The 26,636-nt window shown below is 40.4% G+C and overlaps 1 protein-coding gene across 4 annotated transcripts in view; it reads left to right on the forward strand.

Moving 5' to 3' along the window:
- The window catches only part of EFCAB5 (EF-hand calcium binding domain 5), a 1,692,224-nt gene that overhangs the window by 405,067 nt on the left and 1,260,521 nt on the right, over positions 1 to 26,636 (forward strand). For all 4 annotated transcript variants that reach the window (XM_044054470.1, XM_044054473.1, XM_044054471.1 and 1 more), the window contains one exon: positions 16,308 to 16,368. In XM_044054470.1, the coding sequence (XP_043910405.1) occupies positions 16,308 to 16,368 (61 nt within the window). The remainder of the gene's footprint in view (positions 1 to 16,307; positions 16,369 to 26,636) is intronic.

Genomic DNA, 26,636 nt, shown 5'->3' on the forward strand with positions numbered 1-26,636 from the left:
CCCCTTCCTGTGGCCTCATCTAGTTCACCCTGTGTGCTGGATCCTTATCAGGCAGGGCCTTCTGTCTCACTCATATGGGTTACCTCACCCGGATATTCAAACCCTTAAGTTGCCCACATGGTTTCTCCTCCAGTGAGAGCTAGAAACTCCGGGCTTTCTTCCCCAGTTTGTAATATCCTTACATCACCCCAGAAAGCTTATACAGGAAGATTTATAAGAGCAAATGAAAAATATTTTCTATTTGGGCCCTCCAGAGACAATTAGAATGTTTTTCAGCACCTGTCCCAGCTATTCTTGACTTCCTTGCTTCCATTTTCAGTAATGGAGCAAGTTACTCAACAATTTCCAACTTGCTGCCATTTCTAATTTTTACTTAGGTGAAAACCATTCTTTGGCCTCTCTGAAATTGTGTAAGGCCTTTCTTAAGGGTACCTTTTTACTTCGACCTGTTATTAGGGATCTCACTCCTGTGTGGGATTTGACAGTTCTTCAAGCTTTGACCCATCCTCCCTTTGAGCCTTCAGCCAAGGCAGATATAAAGTTCTTACAAGCAAAAGGACAAGTTTCTGCAGTAAACGAGGTCTGATATTAATTCCATGAACCACAGCACAAATTCAAACCAAGAAACGGTTGTAGCTTGTAAAAACTTTAATAAAACGTACAAATGTGCAGAGCATACAGTTTTCTGGTACAACTCTTCTTCAGTGCAAAGACATATATGTGTTCTAACAGCTGTTTTATCTCAAAATACAGTATATAAGTATATATACACATGTACATAAAATAAATGTAAACAGTACCTTCATCTGTTTAATTGCATTTGCTTATTAACCAATACTGGCGTAATACTAACTGCTGTCTTTAGTCCTGGGTGACTATCAGCCCAAAGTATTTATATTTATTTTGTGTATATACATTTAAATGTGTATATATACTTATAGATGTTGCATAGGTAATTTGTATGTTTTTAGGAAGATATATAATTGTTACATGATGAAAGAGTTTTAATTTTTTCAGATTTTATTGGCTGTGAATGTCATTTAATCATTGTCTTTTTTAAAACAGCTGTTAGAACACATATGTCTTTGCACTGAAGAAAAGTAGTACCCGAAAACTGTAGGCTCTGCACGTTTGTACGTTTTATTAAAGTTTTTACAAGGTACGAGTGTTTCTTGGTTTGAACTTGTGCGTAGATTTAAAACTTTTCCTGGTTTACATTATATCAGCTAGATGGGTATCAGAAATCCAGGTGCTTTCTTGCCAGCCACCATATTTGATTTTTCATAAGGAAAGAGTATCCCTTTGGACTAACCCTTCCTTCCTACCTAAGCTAACATTAAAAATAAATATTAACCAGTCCATCAATCTACACATCTTTTTTCCAAGTTTTTCAACAAGGGACAATACATGCTGCACCTATTGGATGTTTATAGACAACTTGATTATATATTCCAAAAATTAAATATTTCAGAAAATCAGATCAATTGCTTGTTCTTCTTCCAAAGTTAAATTGGTCAGGGCAGTATCTAAAGTAACCTTTGCTAGATGGCTTACTGATTGCATTTCTTTTTTCTGTAAGAATGAAGGATCGACATTGCCCCAAACCACTTAAGTCCCATTTTACCAGATCTTTGGCTACATTAACTGTTTTTTGGTCCAGACCCTCTATGATATTTGTGCAGCCACCACATGGTCCAATGCTTATACCTTTATAACTCATTACAAAATTGGACATCTTATTTAGGAATAGGGCAGCATTTGACTCAGCTGTACTCTAGAATATCCTTCCTTGAGGACCACCCAGGGATACTCTAGTTGGGAACTCTGTCCCATCAGTTGAGGAATGGATGAAAAAGACAACATAAGATATAAAAGTTATATACTCGCCATAACTCTGCATCTGTTTTTTCTGTTTTCATCATTCATCAACTTTCCACCCTCCAGCTCCCTTCCTAATTTTATAATCTCCTAGTATACCCTGAGGGGTGTTTCCTGTCAGTCTTGCTGCGTGAGCTACACTGATTTACTTTTCCTTCTTTATCTTTATGCTACAGTTGTTATACCTTTTGTTTTAGAATATGTTAATAGTTTGGTATCCTTTGACATGTATAAGTTAGCAAAATAGAGGGCATATTACATCTTGGTAACTAAGGAAAAGAGAGGTTTATGGGTAAGGGGAGGAGCATGAGCTACGGAGCCTTTAGTCTAACAAAATGGTCTAGGCCAGATCCAAGGTTGGATCAGAGACCCATCAGTTGAGGAAGGACTAAAACAGACAACATAGATGTAGAGTTATGGTGAGTACATAACATTTATTTCAATCCTACTCTTTTTGATAAGGACAGGAAGAATATTGATAAGTATGGGAAAGTCTGTAGTTCTGCAACTTTTATTATCAGAATTTTGAATTGCCAGAATCACATGGTAAAGTTTGTTGTAATTAATTGTGAAAATATGAGGAATGTTTTATCTGTAGCTTCATCTTGTGAGAAAAAATTCCTTTAAATAATTTAATTTCTTCTATTGTTCAAGTCACTGCGCATTGTTTACAGTGTATGTATGACTCTTTTGATACTTCAAGGGCAATGGCCACTGGTACTCTTTTGAGGAGGTTTGCATGTCTTTGTTCTTAGAACCTCTCAGATGATGATAAAAGTGAGATTTTAAATTCTCCTTTGATAGAGACTTAGCTTTTGACCCCTCTTCTGCAGAGCTGATCAAAAAGTGAGATGAACGAAGTAAGCTAATGCGGGGAATTTCTAAGATATTTCAGCCCTCCTTTTCCAGGTTTTCCAAGGGATTCTGTAATTCCTCATCCAGTTTTGGTAGGAAACAAAATAAACAGCTCAACAAAATACTGGTAAACAGACATTTAAGAAGAAATGGCAATGGGGTGCCAAGAAAAATGTGGGGAACTTCCAAAACCAAGGACAGTCTAATAAGTCAGAATGAATATTGAAGTACATTTGTTTCACCACCACCCCTCCACCGCCTCTGACAGCCCATTTTTTTATTCCAGAAAGTTTGAATCTCTACTTTTCTCTTTGCCATCAGATAGTTTCAAACAAATGGATTCTGAAGATCATTCATCAGTATTACAGATGGCAGTGGGAGGAAATTCTTCCTTTCCAGGGGGTAATTCCTCATCCTTCAAACCAGACTATTTGTTTACACCTGCCATTCATTGCATGCTGTCCCAGGGAGAGAGAGAACCAGTTCACCCTTCCCAGGTGAGAAAATGGTTTTATTCAAGGATGTTTTTAGTGACAAAGAAAGAAGGCAAATGACTGCGCAACAGTTCTGGAACTTTCTTTCTTAAACCTGTTTGCGGTAGTGTCCAAATTCAAAATGAATGGACAGTAGTCTCTCCTTTGATAGTCACATCGCCACAGTAGTCAGGAAGTCCTTCTACATGGCACACCTCATCATAAAAGGGTTCTCATCCAGGAAAAAAAGAGGTCATCGTTACCCTCTACTCATCACTCATTAGACCCATTATAGAGTACAATGCCCTTTTTGGAATGTACCTCACAAAACATCTTCAGCAGCTGGAAAGGCCACAGAAGAACCTCACAAAGAGGATTACTGGACTCAAACAAATGCCCTACACTGACCGCCTCAAAAAAATCAAGCTTTACTCCGTAGCATATCGCCTACTCATAGGTGATCTCTGCCTAACATATAAAGCTATGTCAAACCCAGAGCTGTTGGACATGCTACACCTAAAGAAATCCCAATCCCTCCGAGCTACACGCTCTAGGGACCTAAACCTTGTCACCACAATAAACAGGACATGCTGGAGGGATAGATTCCTATCCCAGAGACTTCCCATACTCTGGAACAGGCTACCCATCTATGTCAAGCAAAGTTCTTCATTAGCAGTCTTCAAGAAAAATCTTGATGAGTGGATGGGAAATAGGAAATACACCTCGGGGATCACTTCTGTGTCTCTGCTCGTCAGTGGCACAGGAAAATAACTTTCTTGGGTGGTGTAAGCCAGGGAACCTTGTTGGCTAGGCTTGCATAGGCCCTTGGGCCGATAGCCTAGTACCTACCTATGAACCTATGATGTCACTTCATAACTTGCTACCTCTTCTTCCTCATTCAAGTTACCTTGTAACATTAGGTTAAAACTTCCACTGAGTGACCTCTCAAACCTCTTGTATCAGAGGCACATGGGATATATGCAAATGACCCCTATGAACATTGGGTGTGTCAGCTATATGGTAATTCTGAATGCCCCAAATTATTTCTTTTTAAGTCATTTCAATTGACAATTTCAGGCCTAAAGCCAAACCCCACAAGCTGTGGATATGCATATTTTGGCCTTGTTATGACCTCATCAGCACAGCACAAGCAGAGCATTTGACTAAGCATAAGAAACACAGGGCTGATATACCCAGCTGATGTCCATTACCATTAGGGTGACTGCAAAATATCCCAACTAACAAATTAAAAAAAAATGAGAAGGAAAAATGAGAAGGTCACACAGAAAAAAACAATCAGTAAAAACTAAATGAAAAGGCAAAATATGCATATCCACAGCTAGTGGGGTTTGGCTTTATTGGCCTGTAATTGTCCATTGAAACTGCTTAAAAAGAAATGTCATGGGCATTCAGAATTGCCATATAGCTGAAACACCTAATGTTCATAGGGGTAATTTGCATATATCCCATGTGCCTCTGATACAAGAGGTTTGAGAGGTCACTCAGTGGAAGTTCTAGCCTGGCTGGAGTTTTCATTTAGTTTTTACTGATTGTTTTTTCTGTGTAACCTTCTCACTTTTTGTTTTAATTTGTAACATTAGGTTTAAAATATGCTTATCACATTTCTGTTCATTCAGATTTCAGCCATTTCTTAAGGTTTTGTGTGTGTCTGGATCACATTATCAGTTCTCTGCCTTACCCTTTGGACTACCCACTGCACTAAGACTGTTCACAAAGTGTCTAGCTCCAGTTATAGCTCATTATAGGCTACAGCATGTCTGCATTGTTCCATAATTTTTATGTGCTTATCTGTGCAGAGTCTTTTTCAAAGTGTTGTGAATCTCTCTCTTGAGTCAAAGATCTCTGTTACAGAAACTGGGATTCAGAGAGTATTAAAAAGTCTTTCTTGACTCTTTCTCACAGGATTGCATTTCTGGGATGTCAACAAGGCACCATATTTTGGAGTGTGTTACTTATACAGAAAAAAATAGATCTAAATATAGATCTATTTCTAAGGCTTTCCACTCGGACTTCAGTCACAGGTTAGGGAATGTTTCAGGATTTTGAGTCTCATGTCTTTTTTGATTCTCATAATACCCCTGGCAAGACTCCAGATGAGAAACATACAGTGGTCTCTGAAGTTTCTCTGTTCCCAGCACCACGACCTAGAGCCAGATCCAGCACTAGGAGACCAAGGTAGTTTCCTAGGGCCCACTGGCTGGGAGGCGCCTGCTTGCCAAGGGACTGTCGCACTTCCTTTTTTAATTACAAAAACAAAATATACCTTTTTGTTTTTAAGGATATTCTTCTTTAAGAATGCCTTCTGTGTCCAGTCGCACATACCTGCTGTATCTGTGCATGGTTGCACATACCTTCTGTTCTTCCTTTCCATATAGAATTTAAAGTTCCATTCCTTCCATTCTTTTGCTGCTTTGGAATGAATATAGACTCATTTTTGGACGGATGTTTACTGATGCTTCCGCAAAAATGATTCTTCCTCTACAGCAAGCGAGTGTGGGTGTGTGGGTATGTGTGTAAAATACCCCATTTGGGAATAACTGGTGGTTAGTTTGCTAAGACTCAAACACTGTACCCTAGTTACAGGAAACAAAAGCCTGAATCCTCTACCCAACCACCAAGGTGCTAAAAAAATCAGTTTCAAGGATTTGAGTGCATAGCTCTCAACCATCCAGATTTTTGTGTCATATTTTAGGTCTGTTCTTCATAAGAGGTGTGGTTTTCTGGCAAATCAGCGAGGACTGAATTCACTAAATAATGACAGTCATTTAATTTTCAATCTTTATATCCTTTAGAATATGTTTGGTAAGACAAACCTTTTATTCTGGCAACTTTCTAAGATTATACAAGCAATATTTAAAACGTGTCCCTAGTTTTGGGCCTTTGTCCCCCATTAATTTTGGCTTTGTCCAGATTTTTTGTCCTACAAGGTTGAGAGGCATGGTTTAGTGTGAAGTACATTTATAAGGAATTGAGAACTTCAGGGGAAGAGAAGTTTACTGCTGCTCATGGTATGTCTGTTTATAATGCGCAACTGTTCACCAAATGGTATCACTATTGTGCTAAAGAATTTCAAAGCATTGTTAGTAGTACAACAGGTAGAATACTTGCTTTTAATGCAGAAGGCTGTGGGTTCTACTGCCATAGCATATATGTAGATTGCTTTTACTGTGTTGTGCTTTAAGGGGGTGGGGTATTGCAGTTCTGAGTATGCCCTCCTTTGGAGGAGATTCCTAGTAACTATGAACCTGTTGTCTGTTTGCCATCCATTCCCTATTGCAATATTACCAGTTTACCTTTTTTAATGTAATGTAGGAAATTTATTCTTGAAGGGCAGCAGGCACTGAATTTGTAGATTAAACTCTGAATGAAATATAAAGTTGTTTGCTAGCAGCAACCTCTTTATTAGTTACAGATCTTTTTAATGTGGAATTATTCAGGTGACTTTTACATATTTGCTAATACTGGTGGATTGTAATGACATAAGTTTGAGTAGACTTTTATTGATGAAATGTTCTGAATTGGGCAGTTTTGTCATCATTGGTTAATACATTTTGTTTCATTGCTTACTGGAAAAATGTTCAAAACTACAAATTTAAAACATGCTCTAACAAGTGGTGCTGTATTATACAAGGAATCAGGAAGGTGTATGAAAAGAACACATGCATGTATGCATGGTCCTAAAAATGTGTGCAAGAGGCCTATGATTTGAAGATAGCCCAAAGTTAAACTTTATCCGCCACTGGCCATATGCATTTTCTTTGAATATGGGTTTCACTGCTGTTTCAATGAATGTGAATTTCAAGGGCAGAGCAGTTTTAATGCTAAGCCTGTTTTCATTATGAGACTTTATTGCTTTGTTTAGCAAATGTCTGTCAATGTTTGTTTTCTAAAATTTGAAATATGTTTTAAATTAAAACCAAGTAATCATTGTAGAAGTAAAGCAGAAAACAGTATGCACACTGAGAGCTTTGAACAGTGTTTATAGTAAATGGCGAGAAATAGCCAAGTAATGGGACTCTGGAATGGCTGTGGGGGGGTGTATGGGGGGGCTGATTCGGCTCTGCCAAGATCCTTGTCTTTTAAGATACCAGTGCTGGGGATTGTCAGAAGGAAAATGATTTGGTGGAGGCAACAGGTATCCGTAAATCAAGGTCTCCCGTTTTTCTTCCCTGTTTCAAAGCAGTCAGTGTCCACAGATACCTCAAACTTTGATTGCGGAGCAGTTTCAGGAGGGATGAAAGTGCAAGGTGTGTGTGACACCAAGAAAAGATGCAAGCACGTAAATATAAAAGAAATGCTTGCCTTGATCAAAGCACTCAACTCTCAAAATCATCTTTGGTCCCCGTAACCTCTTCAAGTTGTTACAGACAATACCACAGTCATGTGGTACATAAACAGGCAACTGGCAATAAGCATGGGACCCAGGTCATACCCCCTCTGCATACTAGCCATGTCAGCTTGAGATATAGCTTCACAACACAGTCTCACTCAGCAGGAATCCTGTATTACATCAGAGCAAAATTGTGTGGTAGACAAGCTGAGCAGGATAAAGGCAGACCCTCGTGAATGGAAACTAGATTGGGGGGGAGGGGTCTTCCAAGATTTGAACCATTTGTGGGGAGTTTCTCAAGTTAGACCTCTTTGGCTCCTTTCTGAACAATTGTCTGCCAAGATTCTGCATCAAGAGACATGCAGGAAGGCCTGAAAGACAGATGCCTTTTATTTTCCATGAATAGTAATGTTACTGTATGCTTTTCCACTGTTTCCACTAATATCCAGGGTACTTGGAATCCCCCAAGATTATTGTGGTGACTCCATTCGGGGCCAGGCAACCATGGTTCTCCCTTTTGGAAATGGTTAGGAACAATTACCAGAAGCTTCCTCACAAACTGGATCTTCTCACATAACAGCAGGGGTGTTTTTTATATCCTGACACCAGTCACTTCAGTTGACTGTCTGTATGCTAGGGTCTTAATTCCCTTTAGGCACCTCTTTACTGAAGACATGCAGCAAATACTAATGGAGGCAAGAAAGCCTGCTACTAGAAAATCATATATAAGCAAATGGAAAAGGTTTTCTAGTTAATTAGTGCCAGCAACATAACCAGTACTCATTCAAGGCTAGCTGCTCTCTGGTTTTACAATATTTCTGTGAGTTACAATCCTTTGGTCTTTCTTACTCCTCTATCAAAGTTCATTCATTGGCCATTTCAGCATGTCCGACAATGGATCATCTTCTTTCAGTGCATTCTTATGTCAAAATATTTTTGAAACTGTGGCTTCTCCTTGGGATCTTAATTCTTCATTAAAAAAAGCTTAGCACTTGCTCTATTTGAGCCAGCTAAACCTGGCTGACTTGAGGTTGTCAAATATGGAAAACAGTTTTACTGATTGCTCTGACCTCTGCAAGAAGGGTATGTGCATTGTAAGTTCTTATGGTGCATCAAACCTAACTCATTTTCCACAGGGACAGGGTTTCTCTGAGAACTAATCCTTCTTTTATGCCTAAAGTGGTATCTGAGTTTACTTAAAGCCAAACTGTCCATCTCTCCATTTTCTTTCCTGAACCCAAAAATTAAAGTGAAAGGATACTCCATACATTGGATGTCCACAGGCAGCTGTGGTATTATCTTGACAGAACTAAATCTTTTAGATCTTAATTGTTCATTTCTGGTGAAGGTAAATGGGAGGGACAACCTGTGTCAAAACAGACAATTTCCACATTGTTGTCTAAAGCTGTTACCTTTTGTTACACTCACCACAACATCAGACCTATTCCAGGCAGGGTCAAGTTCCACTCTACCAGGGCCATGGCTTCATCTGTGGCATTTTGGAAAGGATTGTATTCTAGTATTATTCTAGAAGCGGCAATTTGGTTCTCCGTACATGCTTTTACAAAGCACTATAAGCTTGATTCCTTCTATAGGTCTAGATCAGACTTTGCAAGCACCATTCTCTAGGAGATTTTTGTCTCTTCTTCCACCTCCCATATGTAGTAAGCTAGGGTAATCTACTCATGTAGCCAAGGCTACTGCAATGAGTAGCCAAGGCTACTGCAGCAGTGGTCAGTATTAGAATGAACATAGTACAGTTGCATTAGTAAACTTATCATAGCAGTAGATGTTCGAATGATCACTGCTGCAGTAGCCACTCCCTCCCTCTATCCTCCTTGTTTTTGGTGTGTTGTTTATGTCATGGTGTGGTTATTTATTTTTTAATTCTTCCTAGCATTGTCCTTTCTGGGCTTAGCGTCTCTATCTCGCTTTCTCTCTATCTCGCTTTCTCTCTCTCTCTCTGTTGGCAGGAAGGGGCCCAAACTTGTCTTTCAATCAGCTCACCTTGAGCTAACTGATGCTTTTTGCATGGGGAGGGAGCCCTGAAGATTTAGAAGCTGGCTGTTATATCCTTAGCAGGACATCACTCCTATACAAACAAACATTTGCTATTATGGTAAGTTTACTTACACAACTTTGGTTCATAGGTTCATAGGTTCATACTAGGCTATCTGCCCGAGGGCATTTACAAGCCTAGCCCATAGTTTTGTGGCTTACGCCACCCCTTTAGTATGGGGAACTATACCCATTATTTTGCTGTGCCTCTGTTGAGCAGTGACACTGAGGTAATCCCTGGGGTATATCTGTTGATGCCAAGACAAGAACCAGGACACTTTTATGGCTAGTATTCTCTAGTTCTACAATATGTGTGCGAGTTATTATCCTCTGGCATTTCTTACTTCTCAGTCAAGGTAGACTTATAATACATTTCAGCATGTCTGACCATAGATCCTTCCCTTTCTTTGCATTCCTATGTTAAATATGTTTCAAAGGAATAATTACATACCAGGCCTTCTAGAAAACAAGTGGCTCCTTCTTTTTATCTTAACTTTGTTTTGGAAAAAATATCTCTTGTTCTATTTGATCCAGCTCATTAGGCTGATTGAGGTTCTTAACTTGGAAAACAGTTTTGTTTACTGAGCTGACTTCTGCAAGAAGAGTGCCTGAGTTACATGCTCTCATGGAGGGTCAACCTTATCTCATTTCCACAAAAATATGGTTTCCTTGCTAACAATTTTTCATTTATGCTTAATGTGGTATCGGAGTTTACTTTGAACTAAACTATCCATCTCCCCGACTTTTGGAGAACAAAAAAATAAGGAAGGAAGGATTCTCCACAGTTTGGATGTCCACAAACATCTTAGATATTATCTTAACAGAACTAAAACCTTCATAAATTCTGATTAGTAATTCATTTCTTATTAAAGTAAGAAAAAAAGAGAACCTGTCTCAAAGCAGATCATCTCCAAATGGTTGTCTTATGCTTTTAACTTTTGTCATACCAACCACAATAAGGCAATTCCAGGCATGGTCGAGGTTCACTCTACCTGGGCCTTGCCTTTATCTGTGGCTTTTTGGAAAGAGGTGAAATATTCTACAGACAACAACTTGTTCCTCTGTACATACCTTTACAAAACACTGCAAATCAGATTCGTTTTCCATGTCTAGAGCAGGCTTTGTTAAGGTACATTCTCCAGGGGCTCCTAGACCCTCATCTTCTTCCTCCTAGTCAGTATAAGCTAAAGTGGTCTAGTCATGTAGCTAAGGATACTGTAGCAGTTATCAAACAATGAACATAGTACATTTGTGTTAGTAAACTTACCTAAACAGTAGATGTTTGAATGATTACTGCTGCAGTATCCATTCCCTCCCTCCATCCCCCATATTTTTTATGTTTTTGCTGCCAGAGTGAGGACTTTCATTTTTATTTTCCTAGCATTGACCTCTGTCAGGCCTCTGGCTACCCTCTCTCAGTTGGCACAAAAGCTGTGAAGGGCTTGGTGCCCTTCTTGAGCTGATAATGGTTTGGGCACATGGAAGATGCCCTTAAGCTTTGGAAACAAGCTGGCTATTGTATCATATTCAGGATCTAAGTCCCTATAGCTAAGGTTACTGCAGCAGTGATCATTTGAATGTCTGCAATTTTGGTAAGTTTACTTGCACCACTACACTTTATTGTGAATATCCTGTCTCCAGTTTGTAATTGCTTGGCCCATTTCAGGCATCTTTTTATGTAGACATCATTCATTCCAGATCAAGATACTTTTTTGCCCATTTTGTCATAGGCATGATTGCCCAGCAGAGATTAGTGGAACAGTTTCGGATAGAGATCCTACTTATCTGGTCTTCAATGAAATGAAAATCCAGCACTGCCTTTAGACCTGAACTTCATAATTACCATACTGCTATAGCTGCCATATGAACTGGCGGGTTTAGCAGAGCTAAAGTTTTCTTCCAGAAGCTATACTTCTGGTATCCATTGTTTCATCCCAGAAGATTTCTGAGTTTCAAGCTGTTGTGACTGTCGACTTCTGATGAATCCTTATTTTTCTTGAAACTTGTTTTTGAGTTATTGCTTAACCAAATTATTTATCTTCCACTTTTATTTTGGGTTGCTGAAGAGAAAAAGTAGATGTTGGTTTCTCTATATCCTGAGGACGCACTGTCAGTAACCGTTTTTATCTGTACTGTGTGCTGATTACGCCATATCCTATGTATGCACTATAACTAACAGTTTTATTTGCACTTGGTTCATTAGCAAAGGCAGACAGGCAAGCTGTTCATTTTCATTGCTCATGGTAAAAAGGGGATTGCAGTTATCAAGCAGTCCCCAACCAGATGGAATGCCAGTTGTATTATCTTTTGTTACCAGAAAGCAAATATTCCCTTGATCACTGCACTGACAGTGCAATTCATCAAGGAAATGGATGCTTCTTGCATATTCATAGATTCATAGAGTCATAGACTCTTACTAGGTTATTGACCTGGGAAGCTATTCTAAGGCTATATCCAAATAGGACATTGAGGGCCAAGCGTTTATAAGCTACGTCTCTCCATAAGTGACATGGATGCCAGGCCTGGTGTAAATTTCCTGTTCTCCATTCACTGATCTAGGTTGTGCTTAAACTGGGTGATAGGTGAACTCAGCTTCACATGAATGGGAAGCCTGTTCCATAGGAGGGACAGTCTCTGGGACACACATCTGTCTCTCTCCAGCATGTTCTGTTTAAGTCACAGACAAAATTCAGGTCCCTAGATTTTGTATTTCTATTACTCATTGACTTACGAATATGTAGGAGATTCATGAGAGTGGGAGTTGTGGATGCCTGATAAGCCAGACATACATCACCCCTTAGAAATCTTTAGGAGAATGAGTAGATAAGGTAAGTTTGTTACAGCTTGTATTCTTTTTGTAAGGAACCTCTGAGGTTGTTCTAGTTACTGCACATGCCTGGTCAGGTACATACCAAAGTGAGCATTGTACTTTGTTTGGTTTGATAAGGGAGAAGTATAGTGGGATAATGAGCTGTTTGAAACCTAGATGTCATGCTGTTACTTATAAGTTGCCCGACATAAAAGCACTGTGGCCACATGGTGGTCGAAGGTAAGGCTATTGTCTAAGTGCATACCCAGATCCCTGACCACTGGGTTGACTATTAGGGGTATACTATCAACATGGTACTTAGCCGAGATGGTTGACTTCCTAAAGGGTACAGTTATGCATTTCTTAGCATTGAGTTTAAGACCATGACTTTGGCACCATTTGTTAGTCAGAGATAGGCCTTCTTGAAGAATGCTAGTGCCTGCAGGGAAGTTGAAGATAACCCTTGGCTTGCAATCATTTGCAGACTTAGTCAGCCATAAACCTTCAGCTTTTGCTTCCATTTCAGACAAATAGATGCCAAAAAGGAGCAGGCCCAGTAACAAGCCATGGGTGACTCTGCTAGTGGCTGGCCTCTTTGTGGAGGTGGCCTCACTTCTTTTGAATTCCTGGGTCTTATCAGTGAGCCAGTTGGGTATCCAGTGGGTGATAAAAGGGTTTCTACCTAAATTAGTGAGCGTGTCTATAATGCCTGAGTGGGGTATTATATCAAAAGAATTGACCAGGTTGAGCTAAGCGGTGTGCACAGTCTTACTTCATCTAATGCTTTGGTGACCATTTCAAAAAAGTCCACCAGATTTAATAGGCATGACCTCCCTTTAACAAAGCTAAACTATGACAGGTTCATCATTTGCAGGTTACCTATGTCCTCATTTATGTCCATGATGATTCTTTCCATAGTCTTACATGTGAGTCTAGTAAGACTTATGGACCTGTAATTACCCAGATAAGTGGTTGGACTTCCTTTGTGGAGGGGAATAACTGTAGCCATCTTCCATTCCTTAGGCACAAAACCTGACTGAAGCCTTATATTGAAAAGTGATTCAAGTGGAACAGAGAGGTCATGTTTCATGCTATTTATTAAACATCCCGGGATGCTATCAGGCCCAGTGATGCTGTGTTTTTGACCTTGGATAAGTGCATTATTGACCTGTTCCCTAGTAATGATTGGGGGATTGTGTTATGTGGTATTTCCTTTGGACTATTGGGGGAATGGAGGGAGAAATTTGAGCTGAACCTGTCAGCCAAATGGTTGGCATTGGCTGCTGGTTCAGTGTGAGTGATGCCATTTACAATACGTTCTGCACATTATGTATTTCCTCAGAGGTTATGGACATACCTTTAGAAAGCTTTGTGGTTGTCCTTTGCTTGAGAAGCTATTTTTTATTCAAATTTAGCTTTTGAAGTATTAATTAGCCCTCTTAGTTGCCTGTCTAGATTGGTCAGGGGCTTTTAGTATTTATGACTTTGTTCCTGTTATAGTTGGCCAAGATTTTTTTTCTCTTGTTATATAACCAATTGATGATGTGATTCGATCAGAGTGGCTTGTCTTTTGAATTTGTTTTATTCTTAATATGAGTGGGCACAGAACTCTCTATACAGCTATCAATATGACTGTACAGAGATTTTGTAAATAGCTCATTGTATGCTATGGTGTTTACTGTGTTTGTGGGTGCTTGGAATTTAGCTAGTATGTTGCAGATATTCCCCCACTGCACAGACACCTTAAAATAAGATATAACATATATGTGTGCACTTAACATATTAGTTTAACTCCTTGAGGACCTTCTGCAGTGGGTGCATTATTCCTTCCCTCTGCTTCCCCTGCTTGGGATGCTCCAGCTGCTGCATAATGGCAACAGGGTCATATGTAAATAAAATTGTTGTTAGTAGTAGTAGTAGTAGTAGTAATATAGCTTTAGCACTAATCCCCACTGCTGGCATCTGGCCACTTCTAGAGAAATTGTGGTGTTTATAAATGCAAGGGGCTATGCTTCTATATATACCCAATAGTTCCCATCATCATTTACGTTTGTACTATGAGATGCAATTCTTAAAATACTGATTTTTATAGACAGCACTCATATGCTTTTATGAGTATTTGTGTAGTTAAAAGTGTGCATTCCAGTAAATACACATGTTGTAATGGGATATTACCATTCAGCCTGCATTAGGAGACACCTCCTACCACAGTGCCATTGCTAGCTCTCACTAGAATAGGCGAATCAGTGTTGGCCACACTTTAATCTTTCCACCCAGCACCATCAGTTTCTTGCCTCTCTAATAACTTGATTCACCAATGGCTTACTAGTGACAAAGTCATCACACTCTTAATTTATTTTTTCAGTTGCAAGCCTGTCTTCAAGTTGGGGGTCAAGAACAGATCCTGGGGCACGTATGCTGTTTAACCTTTATACAGGCATTCCATGTATGAAATAAAAGGGAATGTGTACCTTGAGCATGGGAGCACATATTTTTAAGAAGAAGCATGCACAAAGGCAAAAGAAAAATGTGTCTAGGCAGTCTGTCTCCTACAAAGGGTCCCCTGAAAGATCAGCTGATATGGTGAGTACTTTTATATGCGTTACCTTTTTAATGCTGATGACAAGTGTTGCTTATAGATAAATATGAGCATTTGTTGTTAATGAAAAATATCTGGTGGTAGGTTGACAAGCCATGAACCATTGTGTAATTTCAGCAAAATCCAGAGGGAAGGTTTGCAAAACCTTTTTTCTCCACTAAGTTTTAAATAGGTAGACTTAAGGAAACTATTAGACTAGTGGTTGTAGTGACTTCCATAGGTGCTGCAACGTAATAATCAGCATTGAAATTCAAGCTTTTCCTTATACCCAAATTATGTCCCTTGTAGAACTGGTAGCTGTCTAAGATATTTATGAAATAGTAGCTTTTCTTAAATTCTTCAAAAGTTTAGATAAGCCTTTTTGATTTCAAGGGGTATGGTTGAGCACCAGTTGACAAAAAAAAATTTAAATCCCACATAAGAAAAAAACATTTTATTGTGGGATTTACTTGCACTTACTTCATTGAAACAAACTTGTTAGAAGTCATAGTTCATAGATTAGTATAAGTCGTAACTGTCCTTGTGAGTCATTTTAAGCGTAGCCAATTACCCCATGTGAGTATCAAATCCAACACCTTGTCTCTTCAAGGTAAGCACCTTAACCATTCTGCCAACCTCCCACTTTTTCTTGATAGAAGACTACTTTCAAATCCACTGCATAACTGCCTTTTGTGGAAGAAGCATGGCTACCCATTCTTGCAAAAACTATTTTCCACCACAGTACACACTAGAAAACATGTGTTTTTCTATCTCTTAGCTAAAAACAACTTTTAGTAAATAAAAAAGTTTGCTAAGCAGAAGCAATGGATTTTACTATGATAAAGCAACCTATTTTAAAAATAGCTTCTGCATGCAGAGATGGATTTTACAGTAGGTGACAACAATTAACTTACTGCACTGTCTTGACATTATCTTTAAAAAATAATCATGAGGAACGTCTGTGCGAACAAATAAAGAAATAACAGATGTAGTGCTTTGGTATGCAGCAGCAGTTTGTGGCTAACTTATAAATATCTGCAGTGAAAGTATGATCAAGGTATTCAACGAGGAAGCTTCTAAAGAGAGTGAAAGCTCTTATATTTTGTGATTTTTTTTCATTTTTGTAATGCACTTATTTGCATTACTGTTTAAGATATTTGCTTGTCTTTTGTATACTGTTTTCTTTGTTCTTTTAGTCACAAAATTTCAGAATGTTGCATGTGCAATGTTATACCAAATGTATTTTTTCTCTTTATGAGTTCTGTCTAAATATAGTACATTGGTTTTGTTTGATTTTTTTTATAGGTTCAAAGTGCCTTGAGGTCTTTCCTGGAAAATGTTGATGAGTCTTTCAAATGTGAACATGGTAAGAGCAAACTTTTGAAATGTATATGGTGGGGTATATATTGAGATCACTGGCAAACAGTAATCCAAGTGTAAGCTATATTAGTTCACATTCTAATAACTTTTCAGTGAGTATGCACTTAATTTTAAGGTGCATATGAATACTGGTGGCCTTAAGCATTTAATCCACTTCCAGTCAGTGTACTACTTCTGCTGACTTTATTGAGCACTGTCTTTTGGATGCAGTTCCTTATATAATTTTCTTACTCTGTTATTATCTTTTTTCCCTGTGTCTATAGCTGGACTACCATTTTTACTGCAGATCTTGTGCAAACATGTTTGGTAGACCCGTTTTTTATTATGGTGGCTGATACTTGCCTCCATTTCGAGCAAAGTATCAGGACTAATTAGTCACATATTCAGTAAGGAACAGCATGCAGTGCATACAACAGAATGAGCCCCAAAAAGCTTTAAAGTATCAATATGTACTAGCTGGTACTACAGCTGTGTAATGCTGTGCCAGCATAGAGCTTCTCATAGCCACCTTTACTGAGCTAAAACTAATGAATACTAGTGTTCACTTGGCATCTTTCTCTTTGCTGCTTTGAACTTCTGACCAACTTTGCACATATTGATCCATCTGAATCCATTGTGTTAAATTGAATATTTCAGGCTCCAGGGGAAAAAAAGCAAAATTAAAAAAAAAAACTTCATTATCTGTTTAACATTAGTAGTTTGAATTATGTGTAGAGATTACTCATTGATCTGATGTTGTTACCTTATATCAAGCTCCCACCAGCCAAAAACTCTCGAGCTAAGCTTTTATCCATAGTAACCTTCCCCCTGTTACCTCAGATCTCCTTTGCCACGTTGCCATAAAACCACGTCCAAGCCAGCTGTCAAGACAAGTTCAACTTTTTTTTTACCTTTTGACTGTTTGTATTTTAGTGAGTGTATTATTCTCTTTCTCTCTACCTTTTACATTTCTCACTTTTTTGTGGTCTATCAATAGCCCTTTTATGCTTTTATCTTTTGGTAATCTTGATACCATTGGTGGTACGGGCTTTCTACCTACCCTTTGGGGTATTTCTTTCTTTCTTTCTCCTTATCTTTACATAAAAAAAAAAAACTCCTTTGCTCCCTTTTTTCTTACAGTCTGTGAGTGTCTGGAAGTTTCATTATGTCTGAGAAGAAAGTTACATCTGGTTTTAAGCAGCGTCTTACTTTGTAGTAGGAAAATGCCTAACAGTGACTTGCATGATAATTGTGTATATTGTTTGGGGGTGCCCCATCTCTTGGTGCAGCCCCCATGTTCTATTTGTAAAGGTTTCAGTCAGCACATGCTAAATGAATGTAAAAATAAGCTGATTCTGAAGGGCCTCCTAAAGATGCCCTTTTCCAGAGGCTCTTTCTCCAACGGAGGGCTCCCCCCATCCCAGAAAAGACAGGAAAAGATCACACTCTGTACCCTCTTCACTCAAAATACCAAAGATGTCTCTGGAACCTAGGCCTATTGCTACAGCACCGACCTTGGTTCTGTCAACTACTTTATCGCCTTTGGCGCCTATTTCAGCACCGACATTTGATGCTCCGAAAACTGTCTTATCCTTTTCAGCACTGTGTGCTGCTTCAGCTCCGAGCATACCCTTGTTACCTATAACTTCAGCTCCACAATAACTGAGCCATCCTTGTTTTTTCCGGTACCAAGTGCCCTTTTGGCACCGAGCCGATCTACAGTACCTATTACCCCTATTCTGACACCACTGCTTCCTGTCTACAAACTAGAGACAGAGGTGCTGTTGGACTCCAGTGCACGGACCCAATACTCCCTTTCGGTGGACCCCTTTCTAGGACAAATATATAGCCCCCAGCCCCTTCCTAGAGTGACCAGACTCCCCATCAGGGATATCCACTAGATCCACCAGGAGCCTTTCAGAACTTGATGTGTTGCACCTTGTGGACCAGCTGCTGACAGCTAGGGGGGATTTCCACTCAGTCTAAGACCCATCCACTTGCCGGACCTGGGACTGTCTGTCCAAGGACTCCATCATACTCTTCTCCTTTGACCTTACAGTTTTCATAGTCTCTAGCTCTGATGTCCTTTTCAGAACCCTCTGTTTTGGTGCCAATAGTGGACCTTACTATGGCCTTGGAGCTATCCCTTTGGTCTTTGGTATCTTCGGCACCGAACATTCCTCAAGTTCAGGATTGGGCTGCTGGTTCTTCGGTGCCGAGTACAGTTCCAAGCACATCTATGGTTCCATCCATGTTGCCAGGGGCTCAGTCGGCACTGATCCTTCTTGAGGTTCCTCCCTCGGAGGCGGGTTTGGCAGAGTGGGATGTGACCCTGGTTCTGCGGTTGTCCTTCTTGGTTCCGGGCTCCCATCCCTCTTCGGGCAGGCTCACTTTCTGGGCGATGGAGAGGGCACTTGCTTCAGGAAGCATTCCTCTGACATCAGAACCCCAGAAACCCATTCCCCCTGAGCTGCAGCTGACACAAGACACCGCCCTGTGACATCGGGCACAAGAGCTGCAGAAAACCCTGTTGCAGGGCGCCCTTTCTTTAGAGTCCTCCTCAGAAGCTCCCACTGAGGAGCCACCATGGAAGAAGTCGTGCAAGAAGAAGCACGTAGACTCCCCTGAGGAGTCTTTGACTGAGGATATGGATTATGATGAAGGGGAAAGGTCCCCATGGTCACTTCCTGATGATGTCTCCTTCAGAGACATCCTTGAAATGCTGAAACAGAGAGGTGACTGAAAGTCCACCAACCCTTCCTCCGAGGAGTCTGTCTTTCTGCAGGGTTTCCATGCCCGACCATCTACCTCTTGGGTGACCCTGCCTGCAGACGAGTTAGTTCAACTCGAGGTTCAGCGTGCTTGGAAGAATCCTGATTCTGTGGAGCTGATCCCTAGGAGACCAGACAAAATCCTATCCCCTCCCGAGAAGAGCCCACATTGGTCTAAGAGTTTACCAGTTGATGCTATGGTGGTGGCGGCGGTCACGAAAAAGGAACTTGCCGAAGAGAGTCAGACTGTTCACCCACCCAACAGAGAGTCCCGGGCAGTGGAAGGATTAGGAAAGTGAGTGTTTGCTTCATTGACCTTTGCTGTACGGTCCTTGAACTATGTGGCGTCTTTTATGAGGCTCCAAAGAGACTTAATTTCCAAACTCTGTGGAACTCTCACAGGACAGGTGTCTGATGAGGTAAGTGACAAAGTAGCCTCGCAGCTCACAACCCTTGAATCCATCTCTAATTCGTCCATGAGGTTAATATCACATGCAACTGAAGGGCGGCCAGAGCTGTGGGTTCAGGGATGGTGATGAGACTCCATGCTTGGATACACCTTCGTGATTTTTGCGGACCCTTTTAAGTCTTCCTTCCTGAATGCTCCAGTTGAAGCCTCTTCCCTCTTCGGCCCTAAAGTGCAGGACACACTCTAGCCAGGTGTGAAAAGGATGGCAAGACCCTGTCTGCCGTAGGTGTATGCTTCTCCACTCCACAGCGCTCCTTTTCCAGGAACCAGAGGAATGGAAAGTTGTGGCACAAAAAGTCTCAGGGTCCTTTTTGTGACACACATTGTGAGTATACCCCCAGGGGCAGAGGGGATAACTCTTCTAGAACACGCCCCTACCATGGCAGAGGAGGCCTGAGTAACCAGGGACCCAGAGATTCTTTCTCTGGACAGTCCTATCAGCGCTCCTGAAGAGCAGCCCAATTGCTTTCCTCTGGAAGCAGTTGGGAGACATTTCTCTCTGCACCACACTGCCTGGCAAATCTATAACTTCCTTCTATTGGGTGCAGAAGATTATAACCAGAGGCTACACCATTCCCTCACTGTTTACTCAAAATTACCTACACGACTTCCCAACGTTCCACCCAGTCAAAGGGAAGAAGCAGCTATACAAATAAAAAAGCTGTGTCACAAAAGAGTCATCCAAGCAGTCCCACCAGACCAATGCAGATCCGGATTTTACTGTAGGTTCTTTTTGGTGCCAAAAAAGACAGGGGACTGGAGAACAATTTTGGATCTCAGCAATTTAAACAAATCTGTCAACCAAATGAAATTATTGGATGGTCACGGTTCAGTTCATTCTCCCATTCTTGGGAAATGGCAATTGGATGTGGTCCGTGGATCTCCAGGATGCATACTGTCACATCAAAATGGACAAACAGACTATTTAGCTTTTAGCTTAGAGCCAATCACTACCAATTTCGCACTCTGCCGTTCGGACTCTCTACAGCCCCCAGAGTGTACACTAAGTGCATGGCAATAGTCACAGCTCACTTGAGACTGCAAGGATTCTGGGTGTTTCCATATTTGGACGATTGACTCCATACCGCCCCCACCAAGCATCAATTGGTAGTAGCCTTGCAATACACTCTTTCCCTGGTGTGTCTATTGGGAATAACAATAAATTGGGAGAAATCCAACCTCACTCCGACCCAGTCCATAGAGTTCATAGGAGCAGTTTTTGACACCCGCTCCTGCTTAGTATCTCTCCCTCATCACAGATTACAAAGACTGAGACTTCGGCTCTGGGTGATACTCTGCCAAAACAAAGCCTCAGCATGGAAAATCCTTCAACTCCTAGGATCCATAAACCAATAGTGCCTGTCGCAAAACTTCACATGAGAATACTTCAATGGCTTCTGTTATCACAATGGTTCCCAAACCGTCAACCCTTCTGTTTTCAGGTGCTAATAACCAATTGTTGCAAACAGGACCTGCTTTGGTGTTTGAGGCCAGAGACAGAACTTTGGAGTCGCCCCTTCCATCCACCTCAACCCAAGGCCACTGTGACCACGGATGCTTCCCTGATAGGGTATGGGGCATTTTTAGGGTATGACAGTCCAAGGCAACATGGTCCATGATAGAGACCAACTTGCATATCAATGTTCTAGAACTGAGTGCAGTGCTTTTAGCATTTCAAGCATTCCAATCTGTTCTTCCTTCTGGGATGATCGCAGTTCAGTCAGGCAACATGTCTATAGTCTGGTATATCAACAAACAAGGAGGAACCGAGTCTTACCCACTGTGTCGAGAGGCCATGAGAATTTGGCAGTGGGTGATAGCTTTCAACTGCTTTCTGATAGCAACTCATATCCCGGGGGATTCCAATGTGATTGCAGACAAGCTGAGCAGATGTATTCTCCTGCCTCACGAGTGGTCCCTCAACCCCAGCACAGCGGCAAAAATTTTCAGTTGCTGGGGCCAGCCTTGGGGCAACCTATTCACCTCTCCTTCAAACCACAAATGCAGCAGCTCCTTCGCCCTAATTCCCCCGCAGTGGGTGTCCCTGAGGGACACTCTGATCCATGATTGGCCCATGGGACTTATGTACACTTATTCCCCCATTCCTCTGATTCCCCAATTTTTGAAGAAAGCACTTTGGTTGAAAAGCAAAGTGATCCTCATAGCCCTGTATTGGCCCCGACAAGTATAGGTGCCCTTTCCTACTGCCTCACCTATTATGCCGACCATGGATTCTGGGTCCTTCTCCAGACCTGCTGTCTCACCCCCAAGGGTTGAGCCATTCGAACCTGATCAGTCTTAAGCTGACAGCTTGGTTTCTCTACTTCCGCTAATCGCCAGGCAGGATAATCTTTCCTCTCCAGTACGTGATATTGTTCTGGCCTCACACAAACCATCCCGCAGAAAGCTCTGTCTAGACAAATGGAAGAGATTTTCTATTTGGTCTAAGAAGAGAAAACTAGATCCTTATTTGGTTCCAGTTACTGTAGTTCTTCACTATTTATCATTTTTTTTTGAAAATGGAGCTGCAGCCTCTACCATATGAGTTCATCTAGCTGCTATTTCAAACTTTCATAATGGTTTTGGAAATTCTCCCCTGATTACTCACTGGTTATGCAAAACCTTTCCAAAAGGAGCATCTCACATCAGACCTCCCATCAAACATCCTATTGAACCATGGAACCTCACTTTAGTCCTTCAGTCATTGACTCAACCCCCCTTCGAGCCTGCAGCCAAATGTGAAATCAAATTCTTATCATGGAAGTCCCTTTTTCTGGTCGCCGTCACATCAGCTAGATGTATTTCAGAGCTCTATGCATTAATCGGGTCTATCTTATTTTTCACAAAAACAGAGTATCACTCTGGACGAACCCTACCTTTCTTCCCAAGATCATTTCGGATTTCTCCATTAATCAAACTATTGACCTTCCAGTATTTTTCCCAAATTTTACTAACAAAGGGGAATACTGTCTGCATTCACTGGATGTACACAGACAATTGAGATTTTATCTGGACAGGACTAAGACGATGCATAAATCAGGCCAACTATTCATTTCCTTTTCTGGCCTTAAAATGGGTAATTCTGTTTCTAAATTAACCTTGTCTAAATGGCTTAGAGATTGCATACTTTACATTTGCCATCATGAGAAAAAGCCTGTACCACAGAAAATCAAAGCTCACTCTTCCAGGTCAATGGCAACTTCTGTAACCTTCCATTCTAGATCCTCCATGGACGATAACTGTGCAGCAGCGACATGGGCTTCTCCTCATACCTTTATTACTCATTACAAACTAGGTCTGGTTCTGTGGTCCTCAAGAATATTCTTCCATGAGGGCCACCCAAGGAACAACAGGTAGCTGGGGACTCTGTCCCATCAGTGATGAATGGGATGAAGATTAGCAACATCAGATAAAGAAGTTATGTCTTACCATAACGTTCCATCTGTGTTTGCTGATCTTCATCCATTCATCACGTCTCACCCTCCGTCCCCCTCCAAAGGCTCTTTGGGGATACTTTGGATCCAAGTGCTGAGTTAGGGCACTTGCACAGAAACTGCCTCTGCTTTACTGATAAACGGCAAACTCAATCTGAGGTGACAGGGAGAAGGGTACTATGGGTAAAAGGTTAGCTTGAGAGTTTTTGGCTGGCGTAAGCTTAATATAAGGCCGGCTCGGTTCCGGGGACCAACTTCCCATCACTGATGAATGGATGAAGATCAACAACACAGATGGAACATCATGGTAAGACATAACTTCTTTTTTTAATATTATGTTTAGGAAGGAATGCACAGCAACATTTAAACTCATACTTACCTTGGTTCATATTGACTAGTTTGTTTCACACCTCAAGAATGAAAAAGCGTCTGAAACATAAAATGAATGCACATATATTCCCAAATTATAACTTACTGAAACTAGAAATTCAAAATCATGTAATCCAAAATGCAATTTAATGCATACTCCCTAGGATTCAGAAAAATGCGCATTGCTAATTGCCTTTTTAATTTCTCCAAGTCTTTTGGGTTTCTATTACTATGGTGGTAATGGACCCCATTCCTAAGTCAAAGTACGATTAAAATTCATGAAATCAGTATTGTTTCAGTCTTTGATGTCAGACAAAAGTGCTCTTTGTACCACCCGTAATGTTCCCAGTAATGACTCCTCCTACAGTTTCTATAGAGTTACATGTATTGGTAATGTATCTAAATACAATTGTAGATCCTTTTTTATAATACCCTTTGCTCCTACTACTATTGGAACTGTCTCGGCATCTTTTTGCCACATTGCTGTCATTTCTGCCTGCAAATCTTGATATTTTGACTGTGTATCTCTCTCTGTACATAAGACACTGTAGTTATTGGGTGTAGCGATTTCAATGATCTATGCTACTTTTGTCTTCTTTTCATGGAGCACTTATATCTGGTTTTCTTCCATCTATCTTTTGAACTGTTGGTAATGGGTGATCCCATGTGATGTAGACTTTGTTTTCTATAATGCTGTGTGACTCGTGTTTCTACTGTTTTTTCAGTTACTTCAGTACCATAATGTTTACATAATTTTCAGTGCAGTAGTTTTGCCACATTATTATGCCTTGCAGTATACAGTCCTTCTGCCAATAATATGTCACACCCAGCAACGAGGTGTGTAACTGTTTCCAATTCTGTTTTACAAAACCTTTACATTTGTCTGTTTCTCCCACATGTTCAGTGGACTATGTAAACCAACATGTGTGTGTAGCCTACTGTCATGGGCTGCCAATATTAACCTTTCATCTTTTGGTTTGAATTCGCCTTTCCTTAACCATTCTTGCACTCAATCCTGATCAACATGAGGTACTTCCAGAAGTTTTCTATGCTTGCAACTATATTTATGCATTTTCCACATTTCTTGCCTTTTCATCTGATCCTTCAGCTTATATTCTTTCTTTTGTTTTTTGGCACATTCACTTGCCACCTGATTTTTATCTATTTCTGGTTTGATTTCCATTCCTGCATGATGTCGATATGCTTCTACTAGACTAAGCAGAGAAGTCGTTAGATTTATTCTCCTCATGTTTCATAACTTTCGCTATGTTTGGGTCCTGTGAGATCAGCAAATGTATGCACTCCCACAAATGTAGATCTATACATGTAATCAGTTTCAAGGAGGCCCATACCTCCTTCAGAACGGGGAATATATAATCTTGATATGCACTGATTTTAATAAATCATTTGGTGAGCATGAAACAGCCTTCTTGTTTTCCTATCTAAGATATCCAACACGTTTTGGGGCCAGTCAGTCACTCCAAAACTGCAAGTTAGGACAGGAAGAACAAATTGGTTTATAGCTTGAATTTTGTACCTAGATGTTAATGCTGCTTTCAAGATTAATTTAAGTCTTCTAAAATATTCCTTACCAAGTTTTATTCCCATTTGTTCATACTTCATCAGTTCCCAAATATTTATACACTCCCTCTTGCTCAAGTTCTTTTATATCACATTCTTGTCCCAAACTGATGTTTTCTTGTTGCTGCAGTTTTCCTGCTTTAAAGGTTGGTTTTGCACACTTATCAAGACTAAGTGCCATTCTTATATCATCTGAAAAAGTTTTGACTACTTTATTTTATTTTTATTTTACATTTGTTGACAGGGCTAGTCCAATTGGATATATGTCCATTTTCAGTGGAGGCCCGGGGAGAAAAGCTCCAACATAGATAAAAATACATAAACACAATAAAAACAATATATTTGTAATTCTAGAACACATTTGTAAACAACTTGTAAAGTATCCTTACAAGACTAAAGAGCAATTAAAATCATAGATTTAGAGATCAGGAACTTAACATCAATTAAAAAGGGAAGAAATAGTATACCATAACTGGAAGTATGAATATAGAGTGATAAGAAAGTAGTTTAAGATGCAATACTTTAGTGGTGTAGTAAATAGCAGGATTGAGTTGATATAAGAGCAAGAAAACTATGATACAGCAGGGTTGTGATGATACAGATGTTGAAGACTCATACATACTGTTGTCAGCTAAGAGAGGAGGTAAAACTCTAAGTTGGGCTATGTAGAAAAACTTAGAAGTACAGAGTAAGATAGCTAACTGCACATAAGCTGTAAGGTTAATAAGAGGTACTGGCAGTGCAGTAGTACAATGAAAAGTGAAAGGTGAGAGTAGTAGGCAGTAGCCTTTTAGTCTGGGTTGGTACAAGGGCAAAGCCAGTGAGTCTTGAGGTATGTTTTAAGTAGCTTTTTGAAAAGTGGTGTAGAGGAGTGGGAGGTTAGTTCGCTATGAAGCTGGTTCCAGGTTTTTCCTACTGTGTTGGAGAATAGAGAGTCCCCAGCCCTGTTATTTGATTTTGTGGTGGATACTAGAAGTTTCCTTGATGAGCGTAGGGTTTTAAGATTATTGTAGGGGGAGATGAGGGTAGTTAGTATAGGAGTATTGCTAGGATGATGAAGGGTTTTGTGGGCAGTAATAAGTTGGAGAAAGAGAAGCTGATTAGGTAGTTCCAGCCATCCTAGCTGTTTGAGATTGTGACAGTGGTGGGTTCTAAATGGGGATCCAGTGGCAGATCTGGCAATGTTATTGTAGGAGGTATTAAGCTTGTTGAGGTTGTTTTTTGATAGGTTAGTATAAATGGGAGAGGCGTAGAGGAGGGTAGAGATAAGATGGGTATGGGCAATTGTAGTTCTAACTTTTGGAGTAAGAAACTGTTTTAGCCTATAGAGAGAGCCTAGTTTTTGTTCACTGACTTATTGTAGTATTTATATGGGCATCAAAGGTGAGGTTGTCGTCTATAATTACCCCTAAGAGTTTGGTGGTAGGGTCGGGAGTTATGACAGTGCCATTCTTTGATGTTACAGTGAAGTGGAGGGAGGAGGACTTTTGTGTAGGAGTAAAGAACAATAGTTTGTATTTTTGGGGTTAAGGAGGAGACAGCATTGGAGGAACCAGTTCTCAACTATGTTAAATGTTGCTTTTGTGAGGGACTGCAGTTCAGAAATGGATGAAGCAGAGCATATTAATGTTGAGTCATCTGCATATTGTAT

This window comes from Protopterus annectens, chromosome 13.part0 (assembly GCF_019279795.1).
Source record: "Protopterus annectens isolate FY-2018-M chromosome 13.part0, PAN1.0, whole genome shotgun sequence".
Lineage (NCBI taxonomy): Eukaryota > Metazoa > Chordata > Ceratodontiformes > Protopteridae > Protopterus > Protopterus annectens.